Source organism: Desarmillaria tabescens (assembly GCF_030435595.1).
Source record: "Desarmillaria tabescens strain CCBAS 213 chromosome Unknown EV420scaffold_21, whole genome shotgun sequence".
Classification (NCBI taxonomy): Eukaryota; Fungi; Basidiomycota; class Agaricomycetes; order Agaricales; family Physalacriaceae; genus Desarmillaria; species Desarmillaria tabescens.
In genome coordinates, this window is record NW_026848320.1 from 288,844 (window position 1) to 313,447 (window position 24,604).

Here is a 24,604-nt window from a genome sequence, read left to right on the forward strand (position 1 = left end):
TATGCTGCGGGATGGGACCGTTCGTCTGAATTTATGAATAGCGCGACAATGAAAGGACGACCGAGGGAATGATAGACGCATATAGAACCATTAGATATCTCCGGCAGACAACTATAAGTACCATACACATCCTTCCTTAATTTTTCCTTCGCGAAGCAGTGTCGATCCCTCTTGACTCGAATTTATGTTTTTCTCCTCTTCTATGAATGCCAGTTAGTGGTCTTCGTGGTAATTCTGCTTCGATTTTCGTGTAGATCTGGTGCCGGAACACATTCCCCGCAGTCGATACAAAGGCCCAAGCAATTTGGAGAAAGACAGATATTTATATAATGTGGTTGTGTAAGTAATGAACGAATTTCGATTGAAACAGAAAAAGTCCGGTACAGTGTGTGCTTAGCGCAATAAGGAACGACAAGCACGAATTCAAGCTGAAAGAACTAAGCTAAGTTCTGGAGTCGTTTCAGTCACGGAGAGGTGCATATGACGACATTGAGAACAGCTCAGTCTCAACTTCGCAGACAATTCCGTCGTCGGGTAAAGTGCCGTTTTGGAAATAAGCTCGCGCGTACGCATAAGTGCAGGAGGAGGAAGCTACAAAGGAGGTATGCTATAGCATCGGCAAAATCAATGGACATATATGTGGTTTCGAAGGATGCTAACTCACTCCAGATGAATTTTGAGTAAGGACGACAGATCCGGGGAACGTGCTTGATGTTTTCTTTGCCCTAATGGAAGATTAATCAAGGCGAATAAACACAAAGATACAGGGAGGAGCGAATTACGTAGAAAGGGGAGTAACAGGATCTAAACAAGACGTTAGTTGCGCCAAGACATGTCAAAAGAGAATTCCATACCAGCTGTGTTTCCTATGAAAAGAATAGGATAGCTGGTATTTCCGCCAACTGGACCTACCAGATACATAAGGACGTGTCCTGGTTTTTAATGCAGAGATAGCTCACCTGTGAATCTGTCTTCTCGATGAAACTTCCATCCACTAAGAGAGATAGGATTAGCGCGAACACTCAACAAAGGGGGAATCCGCATACGAGCAACCGATCCTTTGAGTCATTAGCCAAAACGCAAAAGGCGATACATTCTGGATACTGTCCCAGTATGCAAACAGGTCTGCCACAGTGTCCGTGTTATTCAGCGCATCGCTGCAGGAAATAGCAATCTCTGCCTCCCAGGAATTATCGTAAACAGAAGATGGGTCATACGCCGTCGCTTGCATCTCGTAAATAATGCTGCCGTTACTTGCTGCAAGACCCGCCAGGCCTTCTGCGAGGATAGAGAAGTATGCATAGGGCTGGTACAGGGCACTCTTGACTGCGATTTGCAGGGCGGCATAGTCGACGACACCATAGGAGGACGTAGAAGGGAGTATGACCGGGACGGGTTCAGTGAGAAGGGACTGGTATATGGTGTCGAGGTTGTTTGATATCTCCTCAGAGGTGGAAGCATAGAATGCACAGACGTCAGGGCCAGCAGCCACACAGCCATCAAAGAATGATTGCATGTCTTTCTCAGTATCGGTGAGTTCATTGCGCCAATCACCTGGAAGGAGTAAAGCTTCAGCCATTGAGATCTAGTGACGATGCGAAGCTAATATACCGTTGTAATAACCATCCATGTCCAAGACGCCTGGTTGACAATAGTTACGGAGCTGGCAAACGACGAGAGAAATTAACGACACACCATCAAGGATCATACGTTCGACTTTGTCCTGGATATATGTTCATAATGGAATGGCTGAGATCATCAAAAATAAACGCACCGGAAACATGGTAGCAAATGTAGAGCCAAGGACTGTCCCATAACTAGGCAGAAACGATTAGCCATCAAGCAGCGTGATAGAACTACTAGCTTACGAGACACCCCAGTACTGTAACTTCGGTTGACCCGCTGCCTCACTAATTCGCAGCATATCTCGCGCAACGTTGTCAGTACTGATGTAATTCAGAATTCCATTATCCCTCTCCTCGGCAAGTTCCGCTATAACTTGCGCAGATGCCCATAGGTGAGGTATCTGGTCCGAAGTTGTGTTAACAGCAGCAGTCCAGTGATTGGTATCAGCAAGCCATTGATAATGCTCTTCTTTGGAGAGGAAGAACTCCGCTCGAGGTGTCGAATTACCAACTCCTGCAATTCTCTCAGATCGAGTCACAGTGCGCATTTAGAAGCGTACCTCGAGGATCGAAACCGACAATGTCGTATTGGTTCCCAATAACTGACGCAAGCAATGAACCAGTGGAAGCCAAGGCAACAACACCGCTACCACCAGGGCCTCCCGGGTTTATCAGTACCGTTCCTTTATACTCGGTGTCGGACTGTGCGGAAAGCTTCATGACCGCGAGAGTCGCTTTGTCGCCATCTTCGTTCGAGTAGTCGATGGGTACCTTCGGTCACGCAAACAAATATCAGTAAGAAGTACTGTCATAGGAAAGGCGGAAAGCATACCTGGAAACGTGTGCATTTAAATCCGGCATAGCAGTCGACCCAAGATAAATTGCTTGTTGGTTCAATCTATAATCGAGTCGTGAGCAACAGCGTGGCTAGGCGGAGTAAGACGAACAGTGCTCCAATCAAAGTCGCTTTGGGCCAATACGGTTGGGAACAGGAACACATGATAAAGAAAAACGAAGATCGCAAATATAAGAGACATTATTGAGAAGGACGATGGGAAGTACGACAGTACTGGCGACCATTTATACGCGTCGAGTCAATATTCATCGAGCTTAGCGCCAGGGTCACGTTGAAACGTACAATTGGTACAGATGCAGTGTGCGCAGCTGCGGCTGTTCGTTAAATCAGGCTTAAAAATCGGTGACGTGCTGCGGAAGATGGGTGCAAATGGAGGACATCCTGCGTGCATTTGCAAGCAACTTGGGGATATAGCCCGCATAATTATTACCATTGTGATCTCTATAGTTAAGTGCAGGTAGGAGCCGATGTTTAGAAAACGTACAAATGGGACCCATTATATTATACAGTTCAGGGTGGTGCCGTGGGACGCCCATACCCCTCAGTTAAAGTGAGGCTGTGCTTCATCACCAATCTTGTGTTTTCATGAAGCACGGTCGAGTAGTGCCGTCGTGGGACAAGTGCAGTTGAGATGTCGTTTCACGTTCTATGCCAACACATACTCCTCCGACTTGGACTGCGCATTAACGAAGAATCAGCTTATGAAAAAGCATGAATCAGCGAGGGGTGACACAGCAACACATCAATGAGATAGGCTCACGCAACGATTGCTACAAGAAGAGGTGAAAGCGGATGGTTTTAGTCACGAAATATTATCATATCTGGGCTCATGAGGATACATCAGACTAGAAGGCAGGAAACGCGAGTTGTAGTTGGAAACCAACTGCTACCGGCAATTGCCGTCGGCCGACAAAGGAGGATGGACAAAAAAGGCATTCACCGCCCAGCGTCTGCCAATTTTTACTCCACCCCTTCCTCGACCGTACAACAGTACCCCGTCATTTAAAATCCACATCCAGGAGAATGTGAATATCTCAAAATGATAGGGCACTGCCGGAGTCACCGTGTATGTGAATTGAAGACTCAAGCTCTCCGGATTTCCTCATGTGCGAGTCATTGACTTATGTGGACATGTCAAAGCATGAAGTTCAAGTGTTTTCTGTGCGTGCTTTCTTGCTGGATTTTAAGGTATTGCTTTGACATAATTTGACATTCATACCGCAGATTGGTGCCCACTCTCTTCTTATATTTGAGGAATTTGCTTACGCATAGCGGGCCGTAATCCAACATAGATCTCAAAGTCTGGCCAGTACTAGCCGTAGTGATAAAATTCATTTCGATATCAACGTTACGGGTGCCTTTCAACCACTCGGAAGTCATCGGGAATCCGGATATCCGTGCCGCATGGCTACTCCGCAAATCGAGTCAGACGATTGTTAATCTATAAAGGTGCCTTAACATAAGTCTCTGAACCTTCCCGCGAACCAGATGTCTGCCACAAATTTCTGTTTCCCACTTCCCCCGGTCTTGGAGAACGAACGTGTGAAACTCGTGCCTTTTGATGTCAGTTCGATCCACCTGTCACTGATCCATACTCATGCGATCTCAGATCTCCGTCCACCCAAAGCTGCACGTCTATGCCGCTTCTCCAGTTTCCTTCTATGACTTCCTCCCTATCGGCCCATTTACGAATGAGCAAGAACTCATCACGTCCTTTTGGGAGAAAAGAATCAAAAACGGCGCCGGGGAGACCGCATTCGCCGTTTACGACAAGTCCAAGTCTGAACATGCCTACGCGGGGATCATCACGTACATCAACTCCTCCGCCGAGGATCTAGTGACAGAAATTGGCTTCGTGATGATCCTACCAGCATTCCAGCGGACTCATGTCACATCTAACGCTGTCGGGATCCTGATGAATTACGCGCTAAACCTTCCTGCGGATGGTGGATTAGGTCTGCGGCGAGTTGTCTGGACGGCAAGTGCATCGAACGCGCCTAGTGTGGGAGCAGCGAAGAGGATGGGATTCCAGATGGAGGGCGTAATGAAGTGGGCCAGTGTCTGGCCGGAAGCAAAGATTCGTGGGTCTGGAGGGGTGAGGGTCAGGAAGGAAGATCCCAGGGGTGAAGAATTCGCGTACGGACGTAATGTAGCCGTCTTGAGTGTGTGTTGGGATGATTGGGAGGCGGAAGTGAAGGCGAAGGTGAATGCGGAAATGGTGAGGACAAAGTGAAGTCACAGATTCGTTCGTATAGAGTGTTGGGAGATCTTACTTGCGGTGGTCAACTTTGTACATGTGAAAGGCTGATATAAATCGGTCCAGAGATGTTCGCTAAGCGGTACTCGCAAGGCCTCAAAACAACTCTGTTAATAGCAACAAGTATAATTAGAGCAAAACTACATTCAACTCGTCAGGAAAGTAATGCCTGATCGGCTAAAGCTCCTTGCCCTCTGTCGTTACACACCAGTTCCTGTTGAGCTGATGAGGCTGTCGGTCACTTGTTGACTTCAACGTAAGCAGGTGTCCGGGGCCGATAGTACAGCATCATAGAAATTCGCCGTGGAGTTCGGATGAAACTAAGCAAGAAACTTTGAGCAATCAGCGGAAGGAATTCAAAGCGGCAGTCAGCAAAGATGTGACAATACGAAAGACAAGAGATTTGAGATGTTTGCGGGGAATTGAATGGTACCAAGCCCTTACCGGCAGTTGAGAGTAGGCGTAGGTTTTTATTAATGCAGTCACAGTCAGATGCATCGATGACATGATGAATGTTAGAGAAGAAACTTACCGGATCATCTGTGTTCAAAAGTTTAGTACTAAATACAAGTGGAAGTATGAGAAGAATGAATAGGTCTGTTTCTCCAAGCACGCGTCTGCTAACCTTAATATAAAATGAACAGTAAAATCCTACAATTCACTCGAAAATAACATTGCTCGCAGCTATGAACATTGAACATTTGATGAAAATTGAATTGAATTAGAAGGTCCCTAGACGCTCGGAGACACCGGCGTAAAAGAAAAAGGATCAGATTCTTGTTACCCTTGCTTATGCGAAGCTCGAACTGGTCGCATTCCCTTTACTGTATCTCGGCGCTTGAACATTTTTTAGGACGCCGAACCCAACCAAGAATGCCCCGACAAAAAAATCAGGAAACTCAGTGTGTAGTAACCAGGACAGTGAAGCATGGAATCCAGCCCACAATGTATTATATCCCAACCGGATGCAAGGAGCATAAATGAGATTTTATATGTATTTTGATGATTCAACTTGAAGGAAGAGGGACGGCCGGAAATTGCCGAGTCTTCTCTTTTCTCAACCACGACGCGCTTGGACCATGCCGATTTTACAGTCTGCTCTTTATGTCGCTTCTCCTGGTCCCCTTCTGACATTGATCGCAAATAATTGCTTTCTTGCAAGTCAGCACGTTCTTAAAGACGATTGACATGGATGGAATGGGCCTCCACCGACGCAGTCTTTCTGATACAGATATGCTAGGCTACACCGAATGGCTCCACTCTTACGGCAATAAACCTCGTCGTACAGCTGTTTTCGGCGGGAATGAATAGAAACGTAATGGCACAAGCGCCGTGGACGAATTCGAACTCGGTTGACTTTCTTTCCGATTCATGATACGGTCATTATTAGGCCCGCCGCAGACTTGTTCTTGATATGGATATTCTCAATGACGACGGGTATTGCAGTGTACAATTGAACGAATTGATGTATCTCCTTTCTTACCTACGCAGACATCAAGGTCTCATTCTGGATGTCGCTAGGAAGGCCAGTAGTATGGTGCTTGCTTGCTTTATATCCCAGTACAGACGCTGGTTCTTTCGTTTGATAGCTACATCGTCTTACAGGCTGATTTCTGTCTCTGTAGTGCATAGGCCTGTCTATGATATAGAGAAAAAGTTTGCCCTCAGGAGCTGATACCATGACACAGGAGATAGGTGCGACTGCTCATTATCATGCTACGACAGCGAGGGATAACTGTCTTATATAGCCGAACAAAAAACGCTTCATCATCGGACCATCATCCTAGCGCTTACCTCGAGAAACGGCTAGATCCCTTTAGTAATGTATTTTAATTCAATCCGAAACGACGACTGCAGTTAATAACTATGTCTAGACTTCTTCCATTCCTACTGCTGCCCAATTCAAACATTAACTTACCATCGCCCATCTCAGCCTCCGTCTTGGCGCATGTGAGCTTCTAAATCACTGCTACGCCTCATTGTTTGTTTTTAACTCTACTTCTATCGTGATTCTTGCATTTACTCAACTGAATTCAGTTCTCTTCTTGCTCTCTGACCCGAAAATGCGGCAACAAACCGCTCACAGTTATTGGTCTGAAACAAATCCATCGCCCATGGTGGCTTTTAAGAAGGCAATAACGTGTGCTTCGCAAATCTCGGTGATAGCCTTGCTTCTAATGAGGTATGTTGTTTAATATGTGTATCGTGCAACACCAACCTCGTCGATGAGGCTGCCTGAACGTTTGGGGAAACTCCCTTAAATGCCACTTACGCCTTGATAGAAGGCAAGACCGCTACCAAGAGAAGTAGGTGTGAGCTGTTTGTCTAAGAGCGATGATTAAATAGAAACATAAGCAGATTTCTCCTCGCATATGAAATGTCAAGAGGCCATTTCTTTTTTCCTTGATTGGAGAGCTGGGCTCTGATAGAGACTTGACTAGGTAAGAATACTGCGTCAGAGTCATATCAGCAGAAATCGAGTTCAAGCTTCCAGGATTGAATTGTTCCATTTCATAATATGGCGAATTGTCGGACTCTGAAGTTCAGGTCAAGAGAAGGTCTTCCTGATGTGATTTGGGACCATCCTGAGACCCGGGTGCCATAGACCGGTAACTTATCAATTCTCCAGATCCAGAAACCTCGAGTTGATGGTAATCGCAGCCTATTTTCAGCCCTAGCGCTCCGTGCGTCAAGGTCATGTACCCAACCTGTCGGGACCACGAGTTCACATGGAGAGTGCCATGATGACTGCGCGTGCTTTGTGCACCACCTTCGGCGCTACTCTGATCCGATGAAGCGTTTATCAGACAGCCTTCTTTCACATTTCTGCCCTGTCGAAAGCGTCCAATAGTTGGTCCAGTCTTTTCGCCTTTGGGCTCTTCCCTCAGTCTCCCTAGAACGTGCTTTTCCCTTCCTCCGCTCTGATCCGCCTATTCATTTCGCCCAGTGCTCGGATGTGGCCGGATGCAGGTCGTATCGATGCGTCTGTATTATTTAATGACCGAGGGAGCTTAACGAGCGTCTGTCGCTGTTTTTGCTTCTACATGCAGTGGAAATGACAAGTCCTTCGCCGATCTCGGGGTTTTAATCTCTTTTTCAAATCGTGCCTCGTTCTTTTCAGGTGCGTGCTTGCTGGCTTCCTTTTCTTCCATTCTCACCGACGTTTGTTTTATTAAGAACGGCTCCGGATCCGTGAGACATGTTGGTCTTGGTCGCTAGTAAGTTTTTCTTGGCGTCCCTCATACACGCTGCATTTTACCTCGCAGTGTGACTGCAGAATGTATTACCGGGGCCTTAGTGCGTGGTATTGGAGTAGAACGTTGCGGTGATTCGGTCACGTCTCAATACGCGGCCCAGGGACGTTCAGCATGGTGGATCCTCGCACGAACGCCGGATGACTCAGACTGCGTATTGGCGCCGAGAGATCAATATCATGTACCGATTCGCTAGAGCTGAATCGTGGGCAGCGACGAACGATTCCATAGATGGCAGGCATGGCAACAGAAGGACAACGAAAACTACGACGCGCGGTCTGCAAGAAGACTGCTATCGGAGAAAGGGAATTAGAGGGAAAGAACGAGGCTCGGTGGATCCGTCATCCAATGGAGATGATTGTCATTGATTTACTTCCGGCGGTTCCATATTAGGCGGCACGGAAAATCGGACAGTTGCCGAAAAGGAACGACTATAAAACTGCCGGTTGATTTGCGTTCGTTTACTCCACCACCCTTTCCACCTACAGCCACCATGGCCACCGTTTCCCTCCCCAGTATTCATGAAATGTTTCCAGGTCAGTTTATCTCTCTGCCTCCTCCCATCAAGCCCCCTTTGATGTTGACTCATTGCTGCTTACAGAGCACCTGCTGCGCGTTGCGCCCGAGGCGCGCGTCAAAGGCTCCGCGCCACCTAGCCTTATCCCTCATCGCCCTGAACGTCAAGGTCAACCGCAGGGCTATTCTTTCGGTGTCCTGCGCTCAGACCCGGCTTCTTCTTCCCTCACACATATTGCATCTTCTGCTACGTTGCCTTACCAGCCTGCTGCTACCGAGGCCGCAAGCCGCGCCACTGCCAGCATGATAAGCGACGGTGAAGACGACGGTATTGGCCTTGGGAAGAAACACGTCTGCAAGACTTGCAACAAGCGCTTCAACCGACCAAGTAGCCTGAGGATACACATCAACACCCATACTGGGGCTACTCGTACGTTAGGTGTTACCTTGACAGCTCCGAACCTGAAATGACACAAATCTATGCTGTAGCATTCACATGTCCATTCCCCGGCTGTGGGCGCGAATTCAATGTAAATTCTAACATGCGCCGACATTACCGAAATCACACCAATCCGGGCGCTGCTTCCCTATTTCCAGGCAGCTCAGGTTCGAGTTCTGGTACCACGTCGAGATCTTCCCGTCCTCCACAACCTTCAGACGAGGAAGATGATGAGGATGATGATGTTGAGGAGGTCCCGAGTTTCAGGCTGCAGGCAGCTGTATTTCCGCGATATGAAGGCGAGAGAGTACGGAGGAGGATGTATGATTATGACTTCAACGACGAGGATGTTGGGATGGCTAGGAGGGAGAGGATGAGTGTCAGCAACGTCCGAGAGGAGAGGGACTACACTCGGGTCAGTTACCGTTGACGGTGAATTGCATTCTACATTCCCACCCTTACGATTCGCGTTCACTGCTTTTCACGGCTTTCTATGCTTCATTGTACCTTCATGTTCACTGTATCCCATAGCCACAATACCAAATACCCGCTTCTCTTCCATGGCAATGAACGCCGCCGACCGGACCTCGGGCGGGAATATGAAAATTGTTTTCCCGGTGGAACATTCGCGAGCCAAAAATTCAAAAGACGAGAATCCTTTCCTGATAGGGAACGGGCGCCAATCTTCATCGCAAATCCCCCATTTTTCATTGCGGATTGCTGATTGGCTGTAGTGCGCCCTTTTGTTATTTTCGTTCGCTTCCCCCTCAAGCTGCGCAGCAAAAATGGCGCCAGCATGCACACGAAAAGGGGGGTTTACGGTCCGTTATCTGGGCTGGGCCTTGAGGCACCATTCCGTTACTCGGGAGTGGCGCAGTACCGGGGCGGGAGATATAGCGCGCGTGACGCAGACAGTCACCTGGAACTGTCTCGCTTTGGGATTGGACATGTCCATGCAGCACGTAGGTACAGGAACGAAAATACGACATTCGACGTAACAATGCGCAGATCAGCGCCAATACATGGATGTCCTGGCGACGAGGGATGGAATGCAGTTTCTAGGGTAAACTTGGCACGGCTAGCTCCCTGAAAATGGGTATTAGGCGCAATTACTGTAAAGCGCGTTCGGCGATAATAGAGCTCTGAGAAGAGATTAGGATCTCGAATTAGGGGAAGGTACACCATACCCATTGCCGGCGGTTAACTGGGTCAAGGCGTGCCTCGACTATCGGCAAATCAGCATGCATGTCCAGACACGGTCAGGAATGAGATTAAAGACCGACGGTATCAGATAAGAATGATCATACACGAGAAATATATTAGGCCCTCGGGGTCCCACGGCCATGAGATTTTTCGGTGTCAAGGATAATAACATCCCCGCGCGTCGAATCATACGTATTCCAGCGAAAAGCACGAGGTGCCTGTGCCATTGGTGAATATTTCATCCGCGCGTCTTGATGCAGTTACGGCGGAAGAGGAATGATTAAAGGCTCTCAGGTTGGGCTCATCGAGACATGAACGTGATACTATAGATACGAATAAGCGCGGTAGCTTTCACTCGCGTGTAGTACAGCTTGAAGGACACTGTAAGGCACTTGACCAGGACAGAATTTACGCAGCGGCGATCGCTTGTCACGGTTGCCGACAGAGGGAAAATATAGTGGCGGAGGATCACGAGAAAGGACAGAGCAAGGAGCCGATAAGGTACGTCTAGTATTCATTGCCGTGATGCCAATGCTCAACGGAACCCGCACGACTAGATATCCAGCAGGGATTTCGCTACCTTTAAGAGCAAGGCTTTCGTAAATATAGAATTATCAGAACGACCGGAGGAGATTAATATCATGCCATATATTTTTTCGATAAGTCGCTTATACCTCTGATTTGAAGAAAACATCTTCGAGAACGGTCCACGAGTTGTTGGGCGCTATTGCAGCTTCGCCGGCATGTTGCTGATAATACGGATATGGAGGAAAGGATGCAATTTTCAGCGGCAGTAGGAGACTCCCGTGGTTCTATAAAGAAAATATATTCATTTATGGCGGCTAGCGTCCTCGAATGGAGAAAAGTAGCGGAGTGGAAGTTCAACACGACACGGCCATCGTATTATGTAGTTGGGAGATTGAAGGAGGTAAAGAGGTCATATGGATTGACCCTGCCTTGCGGAAGAGAAGTCGCAAGCAGCACCACAAAGACGTGGGCAAACAATTCCACGCAAACATGAGTCCTATCAATAGATTTCAGGACGCTAATCACAGAGACGGAGTCTAGTCTTCGAATGGACATATAAGATATGAGCATACCCAAAAAGGATATCCCAGTTTAAATTGACGCTCCGTGAAATCTGAAGTCTTCATCGCTGGCCAGGGCTATTCCCCCCCCCCGCGACTGAGGGTGCCGTTCGGAGGGAACTTCAATGGGTGGACCTTATTCTTCCCGGAATATAAATCCATGGACGCGTTGCGCTTCCAAGGGTTGGAGAAGGAGTTGAGAAGGAGAGCATGTAGTTGTGACTAGTATTCGCCTGGTATACACGAGCAGACACAAATCACAAGTGATGCCATCAACAGGGTCTTCTGTTCGTCTGATCGGAATAGTGATTAGGATAGGTAGTGCAGAAGTATGAACGAGAGAGGCAAATACTCACCGAGAAGACGAATAGAAATTGAGTATCCGATACAAAACAAGCTATTTGCCAATGTTCTGTGTTTTCCTGTGCGAGCAACAGCAAAGAGCAGTGATCATCGTCAGGTTTCTCGAAGCGTGTACGAGAATCGTCCTTCTGTGTTGATATCGCCGTATTATGAACGGTGAAAATATTTCCGGAATCTGCGCGTTCATCAGTCCGGCGCGATCTGGCAGGCGAACCACGCAGGCTGCATTACGCCGCAGTGTATGTTGGCTCCAGGAAGTTGAGTTTCCAGTCCATCAAAGCAGCGCATGTCAAACGCATGTTAAATAGATATTATGAACCGTAGCATGTGAGTTCCTGAGAAATGAAGCGAATCGGGGAAAATGCGAGGCAAAAGCTGAACATCCAATGAACTTGCAATGAACAGGGCAACGGTCGGGGACCATCACGGTGGCCTGGAAGCAGGCTTGCTGAGTCAGCGCGCTGCTCATCCAGAAAAGGTAGCGTGATGTCGGGAAGTCACAGTCACGTTTGTAGCTCTGCTCCCGACCACATGAGAGCACTATTGTCAAAAAGGGTCGCCTTCCAGTCCTGCCGTCGCGCAAAGGACGTATTCTCGAACTCAACTATTCCTCTTGATGCGTCGTTGTGATGGTAGGAGACCGTGTTTCCTTGCTCAGCTCGAAAAGTTGTATTTTTCCTCGTGATGTGGGCATGTAGAGTTCAGGCAAAATTTGTATAAGCAGGTGCGTTTTTATGTCTACTAGGATTTTTTTTGATTTATGAGCACGATTTCTTCACCTAGATGATACCTTTCTCAAGTTCTACCCTGGTGCGCCTTACAGTGTTCTCTATTCTAAACTTTTTTGATAATACCGTCGTTGTTAGTTTTTATGTTTAGTGGCGATGGTATTTCAAGATTATTGCCCCCAGATTGATGCTGGAACCGCGGCTGTCGGTGTATACTGAATTGGATGCCGTCACACTCACAAAGTGTGTGTTACTGTTTCGCTATCATGTTCTCTGCTCACTCTGTGACCGAAGACTCCAAAGTGCATTGATACCGAGGCTGCTATAATGCTACCAGTAACTGAATTGTTGAACCACGAGCGGGCGGTGCTCGACTGACCCTTTGTTCGTACCTGTGAAGCTGGATATGCGAGCAGGACTCGGGCCGTTCAGAGAAGCAATGCACCGCACAACAGTCTACGTGCAATCACTTCGATATCTTACTCCAATATTGCTCTTCCAAGTACGTACGTGAGTGTGGACCGAGAAAGATTCGCGTTACACGATCGAAGGCCGGAATGTTCGTCACTTTCTTATATCACGAAACCGTCACTTATACTTACGCCTCTACTATTGTTCAGGTGTTTTTAAAATTATTTCTGGACCAATTCTTGCTGTAGGATCAAGGGACTTCGGTGTCAGAAAAGATGAAGAGCCCTGCTACGTATCAACCAGACACTCCAGAATCATCTGCAAAGCTCAATGTCTGTCATTCTTGCGACGCCAGGACTGTTGGGAAAATACGAGAATGTCGTCCTATCTTGTCGTTGCACAATCCGCGCGTCGTATACTTCTTGGCAAGATTCGCCCCTTTGATATGTCGGGAACAAGGTTCTCTTTGGAACCATAAGAGGGTCGAGAAGCATCGGCGTCTTATGCACCCGTCCTGGCTTGTTCCATGTAGGGCACAACCATCATTAGAAGAATTCTATGCTGATCAACTTTTCAGCCCCGATAAATTATTTGCCGAAGAATGACCCAGCCGTCGCGAAGGAGCTTCTAGGCAGGTTCCAGGATTGATATCCCGAGGGTATGTTGTCGATCTTCATGTCATTTTCCATGACTCAAGTTTAATAGGACATTCCAGTGTAGAGAAGGATGCTGCTCTCGGAGCAAAGCAGAAGGATTTGGGAGAATGCTGTCGTAGCACCCCTTTGCTAAAAACCTTCGAACTCGAACTGCCTCCATCTCGCTAGCTCGCTAACGTCACTTGATTTCGCAAAACGGAGGTCGCGATGCTACCGGGCTGATAATTAGCGGCCACAAAGTGTATATACTGCCTCCCTGGAATATGAGGACCACGGACCCCTTTATGGACAAACCGCCGGTGATCGCTAGTCATATACATGGCCAAGCGGGCGATAAAGAAACCCGGATTTCGTGAACGAGGCAGCTTGTCTCGCTGCTTCAGCGACCCCTGAGCGGCATTAAGCTTTGCAGCGGAGACCCACCTTCCCAACGTTGTCTTCGATATCGGTGGTTACAGCGCTCTTGCTCCAGTAACGAGTAGTTTGGGGGAAGAGGGACATGCTCTTTGTCCGAGTGTTATAGTTGGTGTCTTTTTTTATCGTCAGACAAATATCAACCTGATTGTCATACTTTAGGCATGGCCTGTATTCAAAGGTGCTGTTCCGGTATTTGCGACCGTTGCTGTCTGTTATCCGAAGCGCGAGCCTTCTATATCCATTCTGTAGGATCCCCGAACATTTTCCACCGATGTGGTTCGCACCACCATTGTTGAACACGAAATGCCTTCATGATGATTAGGACCTCAGTCAAGCCTATCCGCACCCGTTGCTATTAACGGAATTATACAAGTACCGCTCAGCGAAGATCCTTGAATCATTTTCCCTTTTGATCGACCCTTTCGCGCTTGCCAACATGTGTGAAATCAAGGACAAAAATACAACTTGATTTCATTCTCGCCATCACCGCATTCGCCTGCTCCTTCGCTCCAGCCTACAAGTCATTCCAGCAGGCACTCCAAAGGGCCACATTTTGTCCGTATGCAAGCACTTTCGTCTTGGAATCCTCCTTCCTCACTTAACTCCGCCGGAGTCATGGTCCTTTGCTTCAAGTCATGCGCGAGCCCATTTCATCATGCCATCCATCTGGAACTCCATCCTCCTCGCTGGCCCCACACTAGGCGTGTTCGATGCCCTTGTCCTCCATACAACTCTCCGTAAGATTTCCGGCCACATTGAGAATGTAATTCATCACAAAGTCTAATATTGTCACCAGGTCCTCAACGGACGAGTTAACGTACACGAGACCGGCGGAGGCATGTTCAGGCTGGGATTTGTGGTGAATGGCGAATGAAGTCTCCCCGAGGCCGTTTTAATTCGGTTCTCCCAAAAGAACATGATGAGGCCTTCCTGGTCGGTGACGGTCTGACGGTGGGAAGTGGTAAAATCAATGGTGGAGCAACATCAACGTGCTGAACGGAGATCTAGTTATGGTGTGACCGTGGAACGGAGCACTGACAGGTGGCCTGGCTTCGAACTCCCATTGATTAGGCACCTGTTTCACACGTTCGTTTCCAAAGGCAGGAAGCAAGCAGAAGACGCAGTAAGGAAGGCGGGTCCGCAGCTCAGGCACCCTTACCAATTAACAATTCGATTAGTGAGCGGTACAGACTTTCTGGAGACTTCCGTGCGTATTGAATCTCACCTCGACAGCAAGGCTGCCTGGTCCTGATGGACTTCGAAACTCGATGATATCGTCAGGGCCGTGTATGAGTGGACACCTCAAGAACGCGGTATCGAACTTAGAATTCCGTCGAAGCCTTGACGTTCAACAAGCATTCAATGGAACGCATGACTTTCTATTTCAAGTCTTTAGCTACCAAATTGTCTTCACTAAAAATATCGGCTTTCCCTTGAACTACAACGTCCTTTTCTTTACTTCGAAACGTACGACTTGGTTGGCAGATTGCAAGATTTTTGCAAACTTTCTGACGGTCGCATCAGCAGTTGAACTAAGGGGTATCATTGTATCATCGGTACGATCGAATACTGGGCCGAAGATGAGACGCAATGGCGATTTCAAACAGAGCGGTGAATCCCTTTTTTATCCATCAGCTATATCGACAATCGCTGCACTTGGTTTCCTACCAACAACACCAGTGCCAACAGCAGAGGAGCATCTGCACTCGTCTTCTTTTTGGTCTATTCCATCCAAGATTCTTCTATAGCCCACTCCCGTGCCGTCCTACTGCGTTGTGCTCCTGCCCGAGTTTCAGGCATTTGATTGGTAGTAGTTGCTCTCCTGGGGGTATATGATTTCTATGTCAAACATGAAACAACCTCGTAACCAAACCTACAGGACAACGGTGTTACTTGCCCGTATTACATCGGATAAAGATCTACTCAAGGTTTCGTGATCAAACATCTAGCACAGCCCAACTGATTTCATGTGGAAGGAAGAAAAGCCGGCATTATGTCGCGCTGATCTTGTCTGGAAGCTATGAGGCTTACGAATAGGCTCTTAGCTCATTGAGTGCCATCAGCGGTTCGCAACCATGAACAGCAGTGCTCATCCTTTAGCTGTGCCACGGTGGGCGGTTTTGCAAAGATGCACTTCTCTTACAGCTATTTTCCGCAGTTTGTCGGATGATTTCCATATACCTCGAAAGCTACAGTTCTCACAGGACACACACTGCATCTGTATCAAATTTCTGTTTCAGCACGACCCTGGCCCTGCTGCGTCAACGCGTATAAATGCTCACAGTTGGATTTTACTCGACATCACCATTTTCGATGATTTCTCTCCCTTTTACATTCTACGTTCCTTTTTATGTTGAGCTCTTATTTCCAGTAGTATTCGCTCAAGGCAGTTTCGATTGGAGCACGATTTGTCTGACTTATTCCCCTGGATGTGCCGTCATTCATGCTAAGTCATAGATTGAACCGACGAGTAATTTATCATGGGTCGACTGCTACTCCGACTATCAATGCACGCGTTTCCAGGTATGTTGTTCCTCTTCTTACTACCGTATTTCTCATTTTACGCGACTGAAGGTGCCCATTGATTACTCAAACGAGGATGGCGACAAAGCGGCTCTCGCTATCATCAAGCTCTCCGCGCGGTCCCAAACCGAGTATAAAGGCACGGTACTAATAAATCAGGGAGGCCCTGGTGGTAGCGGTGTCTCCACCTTGGTGTCCGCGGGTTCGTTGCTTGCGTCAGTTATTGGGAACCAATATGACATCGTCGGTTTCGATCCTCGTGGTGCGTTCACCTACCGTTTTTTATTGCCTACTGAAACTCACATTACGACCATCGTAGGGGTTGGTAATTCGACGCCTCGGGTGGAGTTCTTTCTCTCAAAAGAAGAGCACTATGAATGGCTTGCTAGCGCCGATCATTGGGCGTATACTGTTAACTCGACCTCGGATCAAACTCCTCACCTATGGGCATCTGCGCAAGTTATAGCGGAACTTGCGAAGGAGACGGATAATGGAATTCTGAATTACATTAGTACAGACAACGCTGCCCGGGATATGCTGCGAATTACTGAGGCAGCGGGCCAAGAGAAGCTGCAATATTGGGGATTCTCGTAAGTCGGCGGTATCTTATATTTATCTGATGACTGATTGTTTCCCTCTAGGTATGGGACGGTTCTCGGTTCCACCTTTGCTGCAATGTTTCCTGTGCGCTCTCCACTTTCTCACATTTTTTCCATTAATGAATTATGAATAACTTCTAGGACAAAGTTGAACGTATCGTGCTTGACGGTGTGTATTTGACTCCTCTCGTACTCAGCTGGTTTACTCATTTTGCTTAGGCGTATTAGATATGGATGGCTATTACGGTGGTAAGATAGTCAACTGTCTTTCAGTGTCCTTATACAGATGTCTGATATTTCTGTCCTTTCCAGGTGACTGGCGTAACGAGATTGCCGATACCGATAAGGACATGCAATCGTTCTTTGACGGATGTGCGGCCGCAGGCCCTGATGCATGCGCGTTCTACGCTCCTACGGCTGGGGAAATATCCAATAATCTGGACTCTCTATACGAGTCTCTTCTCACCCAGCCAGTCCCGGTAATCTCACCATCGTTTTATGGAGTCGTCAACTATACCGTCCTGAGGACCGCAATCAAGAACGCTCTATACGAGCCATATACATATTTCTCTGTCCTTGCAGAAGGTCTCGCTGGTCTCGCGGCAGGGAACGGAAGCATCATTTACGCGCTGCAGGCGACGGCCTACGATCCGTCTTCTGCTTATGACAATTCATGGGAAGCGGAAGTAGCTATCTCCTGCAGTGATGGCCCGAACAAAACGGACTCTGTGACGGACCTGTACACGTATTGGGATAGTATCAAAGGTTTATCGACGTTTGCCGATTTACTTATGATCCAAAAGATCGGCTGCTCGTGTGTACAGTCCCTCATGAACGCGCACATGTACTAATCGCAATCGTTATCAGAGGATGGAAGTTCCATCGCGAAGGCAGATTTATGGGTGAGTATTTCCCTTCGCCAACGAGATTGGCCGTTCTGAAGTGTTCTCCGATAGGTCCGGTCACTGGAAACACCAACTATCCTATTCTTCTCATAGGAAACACCGCTGGTATGTATATTCATCTTCATCCCTGCCTTCCTCCCGATATTGACATATTATTCAGATCCCGTTACTCCTCTTTCTGCGTAAGTTGCTCCAAACCTACATACTAGGCTCGCTTCATTTATATTTCTTCAGGGCAAAGAAGACGTCCAGCGCGTTCCCCGGCTCCGCAGTTCTAACCCAAAACTCGTCGGGCGTAAGTAACCATTCGAAAACAATATTCATTACGCTCACTCTATCGTTGCTATAGCACGCATCCATAGCCGCATCATCCGCTTGCACGCACGCGTACGTTCAAGCGTACTTCCAAAATGGCACCCTTCCCGATGACGGGACAGTCTGTGAAATCGAGTCTCAGATGTTCCCAGTTTCTTCAAATGCCACTGGCAATCAGCGACGTTCTTTCTGGGGTCGTAAATGATTCCGATACCTATTTACTTAGCATATACCTTCAGCTGACATATTGTAATCAATCGTCACATCTACTTCCGTTTGCCTTGCTATCACTTTCCGCATTCAACTCTGTTCCTCTTCTCATTCTTTCCTCCACGAAGGGTACCTTCTCGACGCGTATTGAACTATCCCCTTCTTATCAAAAGATTCTCTATTCTCATAGCTCATCTCCCACATTTGACTTCAATCACCTGTGATATCGAGTGTTAGAAGTGTAAAAAATCGACAGACGCCCTGCGACTAAGTAAATATGTGGACTCCGCCTGGTCTTCTCATTGTTACACATTCCGTACGTCAAGTACTTCATCCAAGATTGACCCTTTGACGCATGTTGCAGTGTCGGGACGCGGTTCAAATTCTCTTTGCCATTTGGAAGGATGAGAGATTTGAGAAGTATCGACGTCTTATACATCCACCCTAGCCTGTTTCACGTATGTCAGAGACATCATTAGAAGAACTCTATGCGTTCCGAACAACGATCCTGCCATCGCAACAGATGTTTAAAGATTGATATCCAGAGGGTACGTCGCCGATCGTCATGAGATATTCTGTGGCTAAAATTCGGTAGGATACTCTAGCTGTAGCGAAGGATGATGCCCCTATATTCAAGCACGAAGATTTGGGAGAGTGCTGCAGAATCTCACGGAAAGACATGCAGCGTTGATGTCGAATATAATTTCACCTCGACGGTAGGATTGACTAATACTGATGAACTTCAAACTCAATTATATCGCCACCAGTTTGTGCGAATGGACACCTCGATCCTCAAATGCGGAGTTCACAGCGAACGCTGTTGACTTAGGAAGAATACCGAGTTTGTAACGGCTTCGCAATCACCTCTGACTACAGTCCTTTTCTTTCAAGGTTCAAATCGCCCGATGTAAGACTTGGGTAGCGACGAAGATACTGCATAATTTTGAAAAATATGTATAATGGACAGACCAGCGGATGTATGGGGCTGCGGAACATCACTCTATTTTCAAATATTAGCCAGAGGTGGTGGTGGTGGTGTTACCGGCGCCAGGTCCCAATAAAGAACGGCCGGGTCCACAGCCCTGACATGGCGAACCATGTGCTGTGGCTGCGAAGGCTTATACCGTTGTAATCACACTGTTGAGTGCGTCTCGCGGAGTAGAGACTCTTCGCAGGGTGCTCAAGTGGGTATCGAAACGGAGAAACGAAACACGGAATTTTACAGAATTCGAGTATTTATGGATGATACAGTGGTGTACGGTTGATAACTCGGAACACGTCAAAAACGTACTTGGCAAAAGAAATAAGGACTCGACTATCGTCACTATCCAGAAGGATATGGAGAACATGGAGTCCAAATGATGCGGACTTCAGCGCAGCTGCAAGGGGAGGACTTGCCAGCGCGAAAATGTTGTGAAAGAATAAATCCTGTAAGTCGCTAGTTCCGTCGCAGTACAGCAAAACATGTGCCTCATCCTCGACCTCTGAACCACAAAGACGGCACAAACGCTGACAGCGGGGAACGGGAGGACGCCTTCGTTCCGCCCATCGGAGGACCTCGACGGCAAGTGTATGAGAAGACGTCAACAGGCGCACTAGCGCTTTTCGATGGGCAGGAATGGGAACATTGAGATAAGAACGAAAACTTGCCACAGCTGATTTCTGCAGCATTTCAGGATGTGCATGGGCAGGGGGATGAGGTCGATGACGTAGCAAGAGGGCCTTGGAGGATGTCGCCATGAACGAGGAAATGTCTGAGAGGCAGGATTGCTCAACATCAGTTATAATCCTCTCGATATCGCCTGGAAGCCAATTGTGAGCCAAATCAATGAACACAGGATCCTTCGCGAAGGACACCACCAGCAGACATAACAACCGAGTACCACTGCACAGGTGAGATCCTTCGGAAAGGACCCCATCTGCGGACGTAACCACTGCACAGGCGAGATCCTTCGCAAAGGACACCTCCTGTGGACGTAACCACTGCACAGGTGAGATCCTTCGTAAAGGACTCCATCTGCGGACGTAACAACGGAGCACCGGAGGAAGAGATACCATGGCGATTTCAAAAAAGCGGTGAATTCCTTTTTTAGCCATTGCCTGTCCGGCAATTGCCGCACTTGTTTTTCTTACCAGAGCATGCATCATTCGTCCAGCGTCCATTCGTTAGACAAGACCATTATCGCCTTTAGTTTGGCTATTGCATTCCTAAATTCTTCTATGACCCACTCCGACGCCGTCTTGCTGTGTTGCTCTCTCACCTGAGGAATAGGCTGTTTGACAGACATCTCCTCGTGAGCAGTTCCCGTTCACGTCCTTCCGGAGTATATTACCTTGACATCTGACGTAAAATAGTGTCGTGACTCAACCCAGCACACGACGGCGTTACTTCTGCGTATTGTATTGGATAAACATCTACATTTCGTGATCAGCCAATTGAGTGCGCACAGCCCAGCTAATTCATGTCGAAGTAAGAAATGCTGACATTATACTACATTTATCCTCTCTGAAAGCTGTAAGGCTCACTAGCAGGCACTCAGATCCTTAAGTGTCATGTGTGGTTGGCGAAACACTACTCGGAATCACACAGCTGGTACGTCGATGCCGGTGTGTGAAAGAGATGCCCTTTTCTTACAGCCACTATCCCCAGTTGAACGGATCATTGCTATATGCTTCCAAAATGCAAGGTTCGAACTAAGAAAACACCGGATCTTTATCAAATTTACGTTTCAACTCGGCCCTAGCCCTGCGGTTGTTGACAGGTATAAATGCTCGCAGAAATTTTCTACTGGATGTCACCTTCGATGCTTCCCCTCGCCCTGACATTCTGTGTGCTTTTTTGTTCCGAGTTCCTATTTCCAGTAGTATCTGCTCAAAGCGATTTCGATTGGACCGCTGTTCGTCTGCCTCTGGTTTCAAGCTGCTGTCTCTTACAACTCAATTATAGATTGAACCAACGAGCAATTTATCTTGGGTTGATTGCTATTCCGGATTTAAATGCACCCGTTTCCAGGTATGCTTTTCCCCTTTCTAGCGTGGTACTTCTTACTGACATTTCTCTACGTGACCGAAGGTACCCATCGATTACTCGAATGAGGATGGCGACAAAGCGGCTCTGGCGGTCATGAAGCTTTCCGCGCAGTCCGAAACCGAGTATAAAGGAACGGTATTGATAAATCCTGGAGGCCCTGGTGGTAGCGGTGTTGCTGCCTTGGCTTTCGCTGGTTCGTTGCTTGCATCCGTTATTGGGGACCAATACGACATTGTCGGTTTCGATCCTCGAGGTACGCGTCTAAATGTTCGCTATGTTTTGGCTGAGAGGATTGTAGGAGTTGGTAATTCGACACCTCGAGCTGAGTTCTTCCTCTCCAAAGAAGAGCATTATCAATGGCTTGCCAGTATTAATCGTGTGACTGGTACTGTTAACACAACCTCAGACCAGATACCTCACCTATGGGCGTCTGCTCAAGTTATAGCTGAACTTGCGAAAGAAAGAGATAGCGGAATCCTGAATTACATTAGTACTGACAACGTTGCGCGGGATATGCTGCGAATTAGTGAGGCAGCGGGTCAATCGAAGCTGCAGTACTGGGGTGTCTCGTAAGCTAGTAGTTTTCATACGCTGCTTGATAGTTAATCGTTTCCCTGCAGTTATGGGACCGTTCTCGGTTCCACCTTTGCTGCAATGTTTCCCGTAGGCTGCTTCGTATCTCTTGCATTCATCAGTTAACTAACCATAACTCTGATTTTCAGGATAAAGTTGAACGTATGGTGCTTGACGGTGAGTATTCGACTCCTGCTATGCTAAGGCTAATTTATTGATATCATTCAGGTGTGCTGGATATGGATGGATATTACAGTGGTACGTTGGCTATGCTGTTTCCGCTTCCTTACAGCGCTTGACAGTTTGTTCATACCAGGCGACTGGCGCAACGAGCTTGCGGATACTGAAAAAGTCATGCAATCTTTCTTTGACGGATGTGCGGCCGCAGGCCCTGATGCTTGCGCCTTCTATTCCTCTACTGCTGAAGAGATATCCAACAATCTCGACTCTCTATATGAGTCTCTTCTTAACCAGCCAATCCCGGTAGTATCCCCATCATTCTACGGTGTCGTTGACTATACCGTCCTGAGAGCGGCAGTTGTGGATACTCTGTACTCACCCTACGGTGATTCCTCTATCCTTGCAGAAGGTCTCGCTAGTCTCGCGGCAGGTAATGGAAGCATTATTTACGAGATGCAGGATACCGTATACGACCCAGCTTCTGTTTATGACAATTCATGGGAGGCGGGAATTGCTATTTCCTGCGGTGATTCCCTTGAAAATACGGATTCTGTGGCGGATCTGTACGCGTATTGGGACAGTATCAAATATTTATCCCCCTTTGCCTCCGGATTTATCCTTTCGCACAGGATCAGCTGCTCGTTTGTATTCCCTTGTGAACACGCGTCTGTACTAATCGTGTCCTTCTTTAGAGGCTGGAAGTTTCATCGCGAAGGCAGATTTACGGGTGAGACTTTGCCTCCACAAACGACTAGGATTTGTTCTGAAGTGTCCCTTGATAGGCCCGGTCACCGGAAACACTAGTTATCCTATTCTTTTCATAGGCAACACGGCTGGTATGTACATTTGTCCACATCTCTTCCTTCCCCCTGATATCGACATATTATTTAGATCCCGTCACTCCTCTTTCCGCGTGAGTTCTTGCAGCATTAAATGCCACGTCCACTTCATCAATCCTTCTCCAGAGCGAAGAAGACATCCGGCGCATTCCCCGGCTCCGTAGTTTTAACTCAAAACTCATCCGGGGTAAGTAATCGTCCGATACTAGTTTTCGTACACTCATTTCTCCTGCTACTATAGCATACATCCTTCGCTGCTTCGTCCACTTGCACGTCTGCATATGTTCAGGCCTACTTTCAAAACGGCACTCTTCCCAGCGACGGAACAGTCTGTGCAATTGAGTCTGAGATGTTCCCACTTTCGTCAAACGCCACTGGCAATCAACGACGTTCTTTCTGGGGTCGTAGATGATTCCGGCAGATACATTTAGCTGACATATTGTAATATCGACTCGTCCAAGTTACTCTTTTACCATTTCATGTCTGCTTTGTTTTTCTATGGCTCTTTCTCATGGCTTTCCTCGTCGAACTCGTAAATCTTTCTTTCTGTTCACTTTGTCTCCTCCACGAAGAGAACCAATTCGACGCATGTTGGACTATCTTCTTCTAGGAAGTCTCTAGTCTCATAGCTCATCTCTGGGACTTTACTTCAATCACCTGTGATGCCAAGTGTTAGAAGCATTAGGGAACTGACAGACACGCGGATCGATAACACATAAACCTATAATTGTGGCTATCAAGTAAGAACACCAGACCATGTCTGCGCGAAGAGATCAGCTTCAGCTTTTGTTGAACGCAAATACCAAGCTAATAAAAGACCAATTGAACATGACGTCGCTCGTGTCGACGCGTTTCACTCTCATAAACTCTTGTTTCTTGAAGTTCGTGCCGCCATAGGGTACGTTTTCCTCTACCTGGCGCTTAATATACGTATTGTACGCGTCGTTCACGCGTTTGACGCGTCTGTCACAACCATATGTTTCTACGTGATGATACTTCCGTACCTCAACCACGACAGGTACTGATGTAAAGGCAGAGAGCAAGGGGCTATAGCCAATCAAGCATTGCCTTCCGGACGAGTTGAACTTAGTTCTTCTCTAATTGTACATGGTGCTACTAAGAGAGTTATTTTGAGACCTTGCGAGTACCGCTTAGCGAACGTCTCTGGACCGATTTACATCAGCCTTTCATATGTACAAAGTTGACCACCGCAAGTAAGATCTTCCAACAGTCCATACGAACGAATCTGTGTCCTCACTTTGTCCTCACCATCTCCGCATTCACCTTCGCCTTCACTCCAGTCTCCCAATCATCCCAACAGACACTCAAGGCGGCTACATTACGTCCGTACGAAAACTCTTCAGCCTATGCCAAAGCATGAAATTCAAGTAGTTTTTGTGCGCGTTACTCTTGTTAGATACTGGGTCATTGCTTTGGAATAATTTGGCATTCATATAGCAGGTAGCTTGAGTCTTCAATTCACATACGCGGCCACCCCTGCCCTGTCGTTTTGAAATCCTTACAGGCTCTTGGTTAATAAGGATATTAAATAATGGGGTACTGCTGTACCTCCCAATAAGGAGTAGAGGGAAAGTCGGTGGACACTGCCATGGTGG

The 24,604-nt window shown here is 47.5% G+C and overlaps 6 protein-coding genes across 6 annotated transcripts; 4 read left to right on the top strand and 2 right to left on the bottom strand.

Annotated features, from left to right (window-relative positions):
* Positions 1-248: 248 nt before the first annotated feature.
* Positions 249-3,088, bottom strand: EV420DRAFT_498726 (TAP-like protein-domain-containing protein). The gene is made up of 15 exons (XM_060482388.1): positions 2,966-3,088; positions 2,764-2,882; positions 2,573-2,694; positions 2,458-2,523; positions 2,186-2,396; positions 1,869-2,139; positions 1,775-1,817; positions 1,696-1,723; positions 1,612-1,641; positions 1,047-1,554; positions 960-994; positions 855-908; positions 783-804; positions 665-725; positions 249-607 (listed from the first exon to the last, which is right to left on the bottom strand). Exons 2-15 carry the CDS (start codon positions 2,870-2,872, stop codon positions 461-463), a joined length of 1,707 nt encoding a protein of 568 aa, XP_060329814.1. The 5' UTR covers positions 2,873-2,882; positions 2,966-3,088; the 3' UTR covers positions 249-460.
* Positions 3,089-3,729: 641 nt separating this feature from the next.
* EV420DRAFT_1548633 (uncharacterized protein) lies at positions 3,730-4,821 on the top strand. Its single transcript, XM_060473396.1, has 3 exons — positions 3,730-4,036; positions 4,083-4,418; positions 4,479-4,821. Exons 1-3 carry the CDS (start codon positions 3,970-3,972, stop codon positions 4,712-4,714), a joined length of 639 nt encoding a protein of 212 aa, XP_060329815.1. The 5' UTR covers positions 3,730-3,969; the 3' UTR covers positions 4,715-4,821.
* Positions 4,822-8,337: 3,516 nt separating this feature from the next.
* On the top strand, positions 8,338-9,411 carry EV420DRAFT_498814 (uncharacterized protein). Its single transcript, XM_060482389.1, has 3 exons — positions 8,338-8,528; positions 8,594-8,938; positions 8,998-9,411. The coding sequence occupies exons 1-3, from the start codon at positions 8,486-8,488 to the stop codon at positions 9,375-9,377; spliced, it is 768 nt and encodes a 255-aa protein (XP_060329816.1). The 5' UTR covers positions 8,338-8,485; the 3' UTR covers positions 9,378-9,411.
* Positions 9,412-16,293: 6,882 nt separating this feature from the next.
* Positions 16,294-18,360, top strand: EV420DRAFT_1480571 (TAP-like protein-domain-containing protein; the record flags this gene model as incomplete). Its single annotated transcript, XM_060469680.1, has 12 exons — positions 16,294-16,336; positions 16,425-16,598; positions 16,656-16,926; positions 16,978-17,020; positions 17,077-17,104; positions 17,155-17,184; positions 17,248-17,749; positions 17,803-17,837; positions 17,892-17,945; positions 18,001-18,022; positions 18,075-18,135; positions 18,190-18,360. The coding sequence occupies 12 exons, from the start codon at positions 16,294-16,296 to the stop codon at positions 18,358-18,360; spliced, it is 1,434 nt and encodes a 477-aa protein (XP_060329817.1).
* Positions 18,361-19,563: 1,203 nt separating this feature from the next.
* Positions 19,564-20,309, bottom strand: EV420DRAFT_1548674 (uncharacterized protein). Its single transcript, XM_060473397.1, has one exon. It carries the CDS (start codon positions 20,103-20,105, stop codon positions 19,602-19,604), a length of 504 nt encoding a protein of 167 aa, XP_060329818.1. The 5' UTR covers positions 20,106-20,309; the 3' UTR covers positions 19,564-19,601.
* Positions 20,310-21,169: 860 nt separating this feature from the next.
* Positions 21,170-23,400, top strand: EV420DRAFT_1643842 (TAP-like protein-domain-containing protein; the record flags this gene model as incomplete). The annotated part of the gene is made up of 13 exons (XM_060477560.1): positions 21,170-21,262; positions 21,313-21,378; positions 21,439-21,649; positions 21,695-21,965; positions 22,017-22,059; positions 22,119-22,146; positions 22,198-22,227; positions 22,286-22,790; positions 22,842-22,876; positions 22,932-22,985; positions 23,041-23,062; positions 23,115-23,175; positions 23,230-23,400. The coding sequence occupies 13 exons, from the start codon at positions 21,170-21,172 to the stop codon at positions 23,398-23,400; spliced, it is 1,590 nt and encodes a 529-aa protein (XP_060329819.1).
* Between the last annotated feature and the right edge of the window lie 1,204 nt (positions 23,401-24,604).